Source organism: Lepeophtheirus salmonis, chromosome 5, assembly GCF_016086655.4.
Source record: "Lepeophtheirus salmonis chromosome 5, UVic_Lsal_1.4, whole genome shotgun sequence".
Classification (NCBI taxonomy): Eukaryota; Metazoa; Arthropoda; class Copepoda; order Siphonostomatoida; family Caligidae; genus Lepeophtheirus; species Lepeophtheirus salmonis.
The window spans coordinates 60,900,680-60,913,113 of record NC_052135.2 but is presented as its reverse complement, the minus strand read 5'-3'; the positions used below and the strand labels follow the sequence as shown (position 1 = coordinate 60,913,113).

General features: G+C 32.6%; 2 protein-coding genes across 2 annotated transcripts in view; both read left to right on the top strand.

The window, feature by feature from the left end:
- The window catches only part of LOC121117594 (uncharacterized), a 637,532-nt gene that overhangs the window by 148,791 nt on the left and 476,307 nt on the right, over positions 1-12,434 (top strand). The gene's annotated exons all lie outside the window — the stretch shown is intronic.
- raskol (Ras GTPase-activating protein raskol) lies at positions 4,664-8,079 on the top strand. Its single transcript, XM_040711867.2, has 2 exons — positions 4,664-5,005; positions 5,325-8,079. The coding sequence occupies exons 1-2, from the start codon at positions 4,862-4,864 to the stop codon at positions 7,866-7,868; spliced, it is 2,688 nt and encodes an 895-aa protein (XP_040567801.1). The 5' UTR covers positions 4,664-4,861; the 3' UTR covers positions 7,869-8,079.

Here is a 12,434-nt window from a genome sequence, read left to right as displayed (position 1 = left end):
TGTTCAAGATTATTTCTAGAGTTAACATATCACAAATGTTGTATGTACAAATAATTGTTTATCTCTTTCAACATTCATGTTCTTCTTTTGTCAAAGGAATCTCTTCAAACATTCATGAGTTTTTGGACATTCATGGAATATCTCATATGTAAATAATGCTACGAATTGATATTCAGTTCATTTAGTGTACTCATTTGATGACAAACAACCATGAGATCTTTTTGTGACTTTAGTTTGTTTGTAGTGTACCTTTAACTATATACCTATTTGTTCTAGATATATGTTTGAAAACTGTCATCATCCTTAAAGGAAATCCGATTTATTTTTAGAACATCCTCATTTATCAAGCTTATTAACAACAAAGAAAGATTTTAAAATCATCAAACTAGACACGGATTCATTGATTTTTTTTTTTGTTCTCTTGAAAAAATGTACCTACTTTTTTATTTTTTGCCTTATAGTGGATTTTTCATAGCTGTATAGTATTATATACCCAAATATTAGTGTTGGAGTTTGGTCTGAAAATCTTAGACCATTATGATTGTTATTGAACCGAATTCATTCGGTTCTTTAAAGAAATTGGAACTAAATCATTTCTCAAAGAAATAGGTCTCATTTAAAATCAAGTCTAGACATATAACACTTGAAACCTGTAAGCAAAGGCTCAAGTGTGTCAGCTACAAACGGGTTAAAAAATCTGGGAAATTCATAAATCAAGGTTTGTATGAAATTATTTAATTCCAATATCAAGCCCATCACTTGCCTTTTTTTAAGTATAGGTATACATTCGACTTTTTGAATTTAATAAATGGGTGTTTGTTTTTTTCCATAAAAAGATGACAAATGACCTTAGGAACTTATTTTATATCGTTGTAGTAATTTCTCAGTTCTTCTACCCTATTTTTAGCAGGAGGGCCTTCATTTACAGATTTTTAGTATTAAAGGGGTTTGAAGAAATGCTGGTGATGTCATCTGGGTTTCAAAATGGTAAACATCGACCTACAATATCGTCATATGAATTTAAATGTGTTGCATAAATCATATTTATACAACTCATTAATCAGGATTGCAGAGAAAATCGGTCCATAGATGGCACGATTTTAAATTGATTAAATTTTGGTTTAAGCTCGCTGTATGGAACGAAATATCGGTTCAAATTCGTCTAGAACAAAATTACTTACGACCGCAGCAAGAAGAAAAAATGATCAACACGAATAGTGGGTACAAATATTAATTTGAGTATTGGGATACATCATTCATATAACTATGAATCACTGTATATAACGAAATTATGGTAACTTTCCATCTCTTTTAAATAATTTTTTAGATTATTACGTCTATGTACATTGTAGAGTTTATTCTTTGCAAATATACTTGACGGACACTTCTCTCCCTAAATCTTAAAACCGAACAGAAATCTTTTTCGGTCTTGAACCAAGTCTCAGCACTACTCTAGATACGTATTTGAATTCCCGAAATATATTTTATTTAATATACCAATTTTTGTTGAACTTTTACAATCCTTTGGAACTATTGTTTTATTCTGATAAATTTTACTTTCAACTATTATAGGACTTTTTAATGCCATCAAATGATTTATGATTTGATGTAGAATATTAATGCAAATAAAGTATGGTTAAATAACCAATGCTTTGTAAATTAAAAGGCAATTTCTATTCATACATTTCCATGATTCTTTATGAAACCCTCAAAATGCCCCATTAATATAGGCGTGTTCACGTTTTTGACAATTATTTTTTTAAGAAGTGGACTTTGTCGTAAATCAAGGATCATAGTGGGTGGCTTTAAAACGAAATGGGTGGAAATATAGAAGGGTTCATTACAAGTATATAGAATATATTAATACAATAAATTTTGTATATTTATGTAAGAATTCCTAATTTTCAATGAATGGGATTGTTGTGGAGCCTTGAAATGTATGCATGGATTTGTGGAAACAAAGAGGTCAATACGAATTATTTGCATTACGTAGCATGCTTGAAACAATATACCTTCTCCTCAATATTAAGTAATCAAATGCAGTTCCTCTTTCCAACGAACGAAATTAATCTATGTATTCCAACAGAGTATAACAAGGGGTCAAGGAAACTCATCAATTGACGGAAATGGTCTTTTGAAAATAAGTGGATTAGTGCACGATTAAATTAATATTAGGTTGGTTTTTTGTATGTACTTGATGTAATTAAGCCTAAGCATGAGAATGGATTTGCATGGATTACATAAGTGCTGAATAAATACTTTTAAAATATAGAATAACCGATTCTACATGTTAAATGCTTCTTCCGCCTCATGAATTCTTATCCTTTACGATTCTATGTTTGCAAATAATAATGCAAAAGAGTTATGAAGCAGATAACTTACATATTTGTATACATTTCACATTCATGGATACTTCAGCAACACTCCAGGATAATATCTTTTTGGTCTTCAAAAACAAAAACAAGCTAGAATGATTTTTCTAACAATTGAGTGATTGTTTTCTTTGACAAATATTCGTCAACTTCAATAAACAAATTATTCTTATTACGCATCTTAGAGTGTCGCAAATTGTACTTAAAGTAGCCAAAATTGATTATCACAATAAAAGAATGATAACTTGACAGGATGGGTTTGAGAGATCATATCGAGGCTAATACTAGTCTCCTAATTCAAATAAAGGTTATAAACTATAGCTGAAATTCTTTGGTATCTTTACTTATCCCAGAAATTTGATTACAAAGCCTTTTATTGACTCAAATATGTCTATGAAATATTAGGTTACAAGAGATAAAATAATAAATAGCGGGTTTCTCCCTTTCTTGATTTTTGTTCAAGATTGTTATTATCTGAACGCACCACATCTAAGAAAATAAGGCCTATGAAGAATGAGACTCTTCCGTGATTACAAATGTAAACAATAATTGAGGGCTGGAGGGTCACTCGAGTACGATTCCCCAACTCTGCTTTAAGCAACATTTCATGTATGAAATGTCTTATCCTTGAAATTGACGTGAGTATTCCCAAAATGTCAAATGAAAAGTGGAGTATGTCTTAATCACTTGTTGCCATATATAACTGGGTGGGTAGATATTCGTGTGATCCAATTTCACGCTATTGTGTAACTCTTTATCTTTGTGATTCCCGACGTCAACCTAGGAGGTCATTTTCTTTACTCCACCAAACAGAACCTTTGTCTTAATATTTCCTTAGTTAACGACCATAATGATGGAATATTTTTTAAAGAGAAATAGGTCGATCATCAATCTTCATATAAGACTGACCCTAAGACGAATAACTGTACGAGTAATCAATACTTCATTATTTATAATCGCAACTCTGAATGCAGTCATCGTTTCAAAATCATGAGTTGCCTATAGAGTAAAATTACATAGAAGAAGGTTATTAGTCATTAGTATCTCTCTCATTTTACATCAATAATAATAATTTGACATGTATTATTTATTTATGCACACCCATAATTTGACATTTCATATTATTATATCGTAGAGAAAATATTAAGCTATGAAAAATAAATCACTCAACCTCCAGCGTAAAAAAAGAAGATTATAATATTATACAGGGTGCGCAAGCTATCTTTGTCGCGAAAAGGGATTTTTTTAGAAACGTTATTTTTTCTCTCTAACCAGTAATCACAATAAGAAAAAAACAGATTCTGAAAGCTTGATTGATTCTAATTTATTTAATTTAACAAAATCACATCTAGTCTCAATTACAGTTCTCTATACGGGACCGAAAGCGCAATCAGGCCTTCGTCACTTGGTCCCTTGGAAAACCTTGATATTCCTTCTTGATACGACTGATATTACTCAAGAGAGCGCACTAAATTGAAGGCATAGATAACTTTCACACCCTGTATCTTTACAGAAATGCTTGAATTAATGCATTTGCTTATGAACATAACGGATTTATGGTGAAGTCCTGAATTACCACACTGCTATTAATACAATTTGCAATTGATCTTCTTTAAATCACAAGAGCGTGGACCACTTTGACGAAAAAAAATAAAGTAGGCAGATTATAATTTATTTTGACACTCGGAATAATAATTAATAGGTATTGAAATCAAAATGTCTGCAAGCTCATAATCCAAGGCGTATCATAAATAATAAGAAAATACGCAGTAGAAGAATAATTTGAAGAATACAAGGAGCTGTTGGTATAGTCAATGTTATCCTTACCCTTCAGGTAAGAGCTTCTTTTTGTATAAAAAATATTGTGTTCAAAACAAAACAATATGCGGAATATATATATTTTTTTCTGTAAAAAAAATGAGTAACAATCTAAACAATAATAATAAATTAAATTGAGTTAATCACACAGTATTTTGTAAAAAAAAAAAAAAAAACTTTCACCCGGCTAAAAGTCGTTATATTTTCAACCGTCGTTCCCCGGCCTGGTCCGACTATTCTATTCCCATTCAGTCAAACCTTTTCGTACGTTTCATCATCAAATATAATATCAAAAAGAAGTAACCCTTGTCTGTGTATTATAACAAAAGCTCACAAACATTCGTCTTATTTACTCTCAAAAATGATGCAATACTGACGAATAATTCTGTTGTCGGGCTTGCTTTATGAAAGGTAGAATGGCAGAGTCAAGGAAGAGAGTGGAGAGATATGAGAGGAAAAAAAAATGAAGGCGCGCTTCATGTATGAAGTGGAAGCGGTTGTAACATGTTAGTTCCTTGGCGTTTCTCTTACTGTGTGTTGCATATAATAGTGATGATGTGATGCAGTTGTCATTTTTAAAAAGTGATGGAAAATAATTAAACAACTTTGGAACGAATCTTAAAAATACTTGTGTGTTTCCTTTGGTGTAAGAATAAATAATTGTTTTACAAATGAAGGAAAGTCGTTGGCGATCCATTAGTATTATGGATCTTCATAAACGTAAGTCTGTTAATACGGAGACGACTTCTTCATCGTCTTCTTCATCGACTCCTCCATCAAATTCGAGTCAATTTGAACTCATCAAAACAACCCAAGTGAGTGTTCTATTCTTTTTATCACGGCGTTACTTCACTAACACAAAAATATACAGTGTAATATGTTGTCGGCTGTCGCTTCATTTCTCCTTATCAATGTTCTGAACGTTGATTGGCTGAATTAGAATACACTTCTACAATTTTCAACAATGATTGGATTATAATTCCATAGTAGGGAAGGATTGGCTGATTTTGTGCCAATTTCCCCCTTTTTTTTTCGAATAAAAGGTTGCGGGATGCATTGAATGTAACGACGTGATAGAATTCAGGTTCAGTTTTGCCCTAACATGCTAATGAGTAATTCCTTTGCTTTTTTTAGAATCTGGTGGATCGTCTTCACTTGAACGCAGAGGACATAACGATTCAGCCAGTGCATCCCTCTATCATTGGCGAAGACACTTGGTTTCAAATCACATATAATTCCAGTGGCACCACCCGTTATTTTACGTGTCACAACGCTAAAGAGCGTGATGAGTGGATTCTGAATCTAAAGCGAACGCTTTTACTCGCAGAAGAAGACCGAAGACGCACCGAGAATTCCCTTAAATTGGGTGTACTGGAGGTGAAGGGTCTATCTGATAAAAATCGGTACTTTGTAGAGATTTATTTAGATGATAAACTCTACGCAAGAACAGCCTCTAAAAAAATGACCGGAATGTGTTTTTGGGGTGAACATTTTGAATTCAAGGATTTGCCCTCCTCTGTTGAACGGATACAGCTCTTTATTCATAAGGATAAAGGATCCCATCCACACCCCAGCCATCATCCGAGGAGGAGCTCTGCAAAAAAGAAACCTGTTGGACGGGTACGCATCTCTGTCCCTTCAGTGCAATCACGCTACGTACAAGAAAAGTGGCACATGGTCGAGAAGTCCTCAAAAAGAGAAAGTCCTTCTATTCGACTCAAATGTCAATTTCAGTCCGTTGATATTCTTCCTCTACGAGAATATGATGACTTCCTCTATTTCCTTAAAGACGAGTTTAAGAGTCTAGTGAAACTACTTGAGCCTGTCATATCTGTCAAAGTCAAAGAGGAATTATCACTTTCTCTCATGTCTGTATATCATTTAGAAGACATCGCAGAAGACGTTTTAACCGAAATCGTTGTTGGAGAGATTTCAAATGTTGAAAATGAGCACCTTACATTCCGTGGAAATTCCATTGCAACTAAAGCAATGGAGGCTTATATCAAGCTTGTTGGACAAAAGTATCTCAAAGGCACACTTCAAAATGTGATCAAGGACATTATAGCGGGTGATCAAGATTTGGAAATTGATCCTGTTAAAGTAACCAATCCTGATACACTAAGTATTCACAGAACCCTCCTTAGAAACCGTGTGAAACAAGTGTGGCATCGAATTATGAACAGTCACTCCAATTTTCCTATTCAATTACAACGTTGTTTCTTTAAAATTCGCCAGTACTTGAAAGCTGTGGGAAGACCAGACCGAGGTGATAATCTTATTTCATCCTGTATTTTCTTGCGCTACCTATGTCCTGCAATTCTGAGTCCTAGTCTGTTTAATCTCATTGACGAATACCCTGGAGATCGAGCTAATCGAAATTTGACTCTCATTGCTAAAATTCTACAAACCCTAGCCAATTTTACTTTATATGAAGGAAAAGAAAATTCCCTAGAGTTTTTGAATCCCTTCCTCGAAGGAGAGTCGGATTCAATGAAGAAGTTTTTAAATCAAATATCGTCTGAGGATTCATGGAATTTCTCAACTTCTAATCATGCAGATCGTTTTGATTTAGGAAGACATTTGAGTTGTGTTCACTCTATCCTCTTTGAGAATATATCGTTGATTCCTCAAGATCATTCTACATCAATCAAACTCCGTCAAGTTTTGGATGACATCAACTGCAGTCTTCGTCGCCCTACCCTCCCAGAATTAGAACAAATAAGTCAACCCACGCTTAAAACCCTTGAAAAACTAAGTCGACAAAATCAAGCTCCAGAAAAGTCATTCGCATCGGGTCTCCAACAACTTGCGTGGTCCTGGACACTCCCAAAAAAAACACGTAACTATTCCCATCCAGCTCCTCATCACGAAGCACCAAAAGCGCAGTTCTTTGTGAAAGGAACAACGGGTAATAATAATGTAGTTTCATCAAATGGTGTAAACAACGTTGATGGAAGTGTGGGAGTAGCTTCTTCGGATACGTCTTCTTCCGCATCTATGACTCCAAGTCCTGGATTGCAAATTAAAGACTCTCGCCGTACTTGGCCCTCTCAAAATCAGTGTCATCCACGTCGTTCTACGTCCAAGTTGTTCACCTCTAGCATGTCTTTAGACGATACAGATTCTTCAGACGATTCTACCTATTCTAGTCCAAGCGATGTACCCAACATGGCACGAACAAACAGTACAAGTAGTAGTACTCTCCCGAGACCTTGTTGCAAGCCTACAAGGTCACTTACAGAGTATGAATCTGAAATCTTGGAACTCCGCTCCAACATGGAGTCCTTACAACATAAACTAAACGAGACTGAACGGAAATTGCGGGTTGTCGCAAATAAAGATGAAAGTAATCATGTCAATCGCACTTTGCAAAGACTTTCTATCGAGGAAGACATGCTTAGAAGGCAAGAAATCAACAGCCTTGGTGACAAGGAAATGATGATTCTCATGCAGCAAAAGAAAATTGCTGCATTGGATGATGCCAACGGAAGGCTCAAAACTGAACTCACTAGACTGGGTGATAAGCTGAAGCAACAGCAACAACAAGCAGAGTTCATGTCCGTTGTTCATTCCGGGGATTCTCCTGTCAGGGTATTTCATAAAAGTTCCTCTGTTTCCATGGAAACACCAAAAACTGTGGATGAACTTCTGGACTCATTGCATTCAACTCCCATTTAAAAGTTAATTTTTGATTGCTTGTTTGTGAATGCATCCTCCTCTATTCTGTTCTTTTTAAAGAGACAAAAAATCTTCTTTATTACTTGTGATATCCCCTTTTTTTATAATTATTTTGTTATTTATAGAATTTTATTTTTTATTCTATCCATTTATTTTTAATTAAACTATTTTATGAGTTATTACATATTATAATATATTATGTATCATCATCTTCTATGTTCAATCACAAAATTATTTTATGCCTCTTTGAGAGTCTGTCTCAAGGAAGACAAGAACTTTAACAAACAAAAAAGACATCCTAAATATATTTGATAGCTTTGTCAAAATAAAAAAAAACCTCTTCTTATTTAATATACTTTTAACATGTTGATTTATATATATCTGTACACTAAGCCAACCGATGATAATTATCCAAGAGAAGTGTGTATCAATCCATCCTCACAACATTGGCTGTATATTTTGTTATGTGTATGTAATTATAAATGCAGTTTGTTCGACGACGTATTACTCAAGGACAAGTGCGTACTCCCTATGATGTGTGTGTGCATTGTACAGAAATTTGCTTGCTCAATTGGGGCGGTGGTCCTCCCTCATTGTTATTGTATGCAGAGTTTCCGTATGATCAAGTTTTACCTATATTTACTATTAGATGCTGCTATATAAAAGGCATGCTTTTATAATATACAATTCGAGGAACATACTCTTTTAAATTATTTATATCAAATACATTTTAAAGGGATGACTGAACTAACCTAAGTAAGTTTCGTTTGTGATAATATTATATTTTATGTTGTTACTGTTTCCTTTTGAGTCAATCATAATTATCATTGAAGTTCTTCGCATTTCCTCCTCCTTGGAAAGGAGAAAGAGAGAGGGGATAAGACTCGGTTAAATGAGGTCTTAGTCATATTATGTACATAGTTGTTATTATATTTCTGATTTCTCAAAGCATTTCATTTCTCTCTACTTACATATTATACATAATGTATGATTTTATACATTTATAGGTACAAAATATGTGTTCCCAAAACTCTCAGATCTTATCTACCCTTTCTCTCTTAAGGTTCTTTATGATAGTATACATATAATTATGAATACATAATATTATGTAATTATACTTTAGACTTGACACGTGAAAGCTTTAAAAATGCTTAATACTGTGGGCATTCGATAGTTTGTATTCCTTCTTGTTATAATAAATAGATAAGAATTATATACATTCAAAGGCAACCGCAGGATAATATAAATATATATATAAGGGGCTTGGTTTGTAGAATTTTTTTGAAAAAAATCGAAAAATTTAAATTATTTGAAAAAAATTTCATATATTAAATTTGTTCAAAAATTTCAAAAATCCACAGCTATTTACAAAAAAGTAAAATTTCAAATATTAAATTTTTGCCAAGAAAAAATTCAGTTATTAACGCAAAATTAAATTTTTGGAAAAAAAATTCAAATACTAAACTCTAAGAAAAAATTCAAGAATCCATAGCCATTGACATAAAATTATAAAAAACCATAGCTATTTAGAAAAATTAAATTTTTTGAGAAAAATTTCTAATTTTTTTTGGAGGAGGCTACAGCCCCTCCTGCCCACACCCTGCAGACGCCCCTAACATTTGAATACGAAAATAAAATTATTAATTTAAATGAATGAGTTTTGAATAGTTAAAGTTTTATTAGGAAACTTTATTATTATTATGAGACATAATAAATTTTTGTGTTAATAGTAATGGCCTACATTAGTGGTTCTAAAACTGTGGGGTACACAGAGGCTTAAGTAGAGTTTTTATCATAAAAAAGTCATCCAAATATATAGTTTTTATAAAAAATATGTCTTATGCAAATTTTGCAACATTATGTCGAAAATTGTAAAGTTTCAAATAATGATGGTACTTGGAGATCTTAATATTGTCCCAAGTAGTAAGTAAAGTAAAAAGTTTGAGAATCAATGGTCTATATGTTTTGTATTTTGTATTTTTTTTTTTTTACTTTTTTATAATAAATTATTCGTTTTCAGTAAATTAAGACACTAATACGGGACAATTTTCAGCAAATCACTAGCTGGCAATTAGGGCTGTGGCCATAGTTATGTGTAACACCCCCTATGGAGTAGTGTTGCAATGATTAAAAAAAACTATTAAGAAATAGTGACAGAGTTAAGAAAAATGCCCCTCCCCCCGTAAAAAAAAGACTGAACCTTTTTGAGAAAAAGATCATTAACAAAAAATATTCCTTTCTAAAAAAATATCATTCGATTACAAAGGAACCGAATCATTTATAAACAAAACACTTTTGTTCTTTTTGGGAAAATGGAACCGAAGGTCATCTCATATTTAAAGCTGGGATCTGTGTAAAGAAAAAACTAAGTTTATCGATTAGAAAAGGAAAAATGGTTGTCAAAAGTGTTCTTTTTTATTCATCAGTCGTCGTTCTATTAACTATTCCTTCTGAATATGCATTATTGCATATCTTTGGTTTAAATTGCTTAAAAATGGATAATTAAAGAAACATATATAAATAGCAATATAATTATAATATTTTTCCTGTAAATGTAAAAAGGTTCTACTCTGAATAACAGTAATTCCTTTTATCTCTCCCAAAATCATATAACTAACAGCTGATATTAACAAGGGCCTAAATTCAGTAGTACCACATTCTCCTCGCGCTCTCATCTCTACATCCTTCCCCCACTCTGAAGAAAAATCCTAGCACGGGCCCTGCTGACAATAAAATAGAGTGTACATTAATTCTATATTACTTGAATAACACTCTGTATGTTACTTATGAAAATTAATATGAACTTATGTTTTCATATTTAGAAAAAATACTCTTAAGAAAGTCGTTTTCTATTTTCAAGGATATAATAATATTATTTCTTTCTTCGATATATGTATGTATATTACTCGATGATATACGCATATGATTTGGTACAGTAATGAAGATCCTTGTCTTGTTATTTGAATTTTTTATTGCGTAGGATCTTACTTCATTTCATATTACATACATGCTCCAATGTATTTTGTTTTTATAATTAAGAATAAATGTAGGGCATTGAATAATGATTTAATCAATGGTGTAATAAGACGAGAAGGTCGTTTGCAATTGAGGATTTTCATAGTGGTTACCTGTATTTGTGTTTACTATAAATTAATGTATTAGATCATACTCTTAGGGAAAAGACTAACTAATTCGAGTACGAATTCATTTTGTTTTAGATATGAAAAATCAAAAACTTAAAATGATCAATATGTAAATAATTATATAACTTGGGAGATTTTCAAAATTAGAAATGCCAACAATCAAAGATCAAATCAGCGCATGCGTGCACGGGCGATTTTGTTATGATACAGATCTCCGATGGTGTTTTTTTTTTACTGGAAGAAACCTTCTTGCATCAAAAAACATCATGGCAACAGCTGCTCCAGATATAAAGAAAATTGAATTTACAGAGGAGGAACGACGTTGCGGTTTGACGATTATTTTTGTCCATAATAACATTGGGAGATCTCAAATATGACTTGTTTCCCAATCCGTTCCATCCAACAAGACTCAGTATCTTGTTATGTCTCAGAAAGGTCGCTGAAGTACCTGAATGTGCACTGCTATGACTTCATTGTGAAGGAAATATGGTCATTGCAGTCCAGATCTTAATCAGATGAATTATTTTGTCTGGGCTACTTTGAATATAAAAGAAATCGAACCTTTCATGCCATCAATGTCTTTCTGATTTCTATCATCAAAGAGACAATGATTATCAGGCCATGTAACTACCTCGTCAATGTTTAGTCCTCTTTACGGGCCCGGATGCAAGCCTTTATTGATGCTGGAGGAGAATGCATCAATTGAGCTCTTCTTCAACATTCATAATTACAATTCCAGCCAATTTTCAAATAAAAAATGTGGCCACAGTGACAATTTAAAGATTTTTGAAAAATGCGCCGATTTGATCTTGACATTCATTACATAGAACATCATTTATTTGCAACTTCCATGACTCATAATTTAAATAAACAGACTGTAAAAGTTACTATCCAAAAATGAAAGGACTATATTGAATGAATAATTTAGAATACTTGCCATAAGGATAATGCAAAAAGGGAATAATGATGGTTCAATGATTTAATATATTAATGAACCTTACTAATGAATACTTTAAGGATCAAATACCCACAGATGTAAATCTAATAAATAAACAAAAAGTTTGTCTGTCTGCCTGTATGAATGTATGAAAGCTTGCCATCGGGTGCACAATATGTAGTACTCCATGCCGTATATCATAAACATATTTTGATCTAAGAAATAACAAGTTAGTTTTATTGATAAAATATTGCAGATCTGTGCATATAGTATCGAACTTGTATACATGGAACATTCTGCCATAAATTACTTCCATCATATTGTTCTGTTCTATTGAAATTACTCATTTATGATCGTTGATGTAAATTGTATAATATTTTTGATATAAGAAATAATAATGCACTCCTATTTATGAAGTATCGCAGGCGTGTACATTGTACATATACAATGATCCCTCTTTCTTTTTGTTCAAGTAAATTCGTCTCC

Coding starts and splice junctions, on each gene's coding strand:
- raskol (XM_040711867.2), top strand. CDS start 4,862: ATGAAGGAAAGTCGTTGGCGATCCATTAGTATTATGGATCTTCATAAA. Junction 5,006..5,324: donor AACTCATCAAAACAACCCAA/GTGAGTGTTCTA, acceptor TGCTTTTTTTAG/AATCTGGTGGATCGTCTTCA.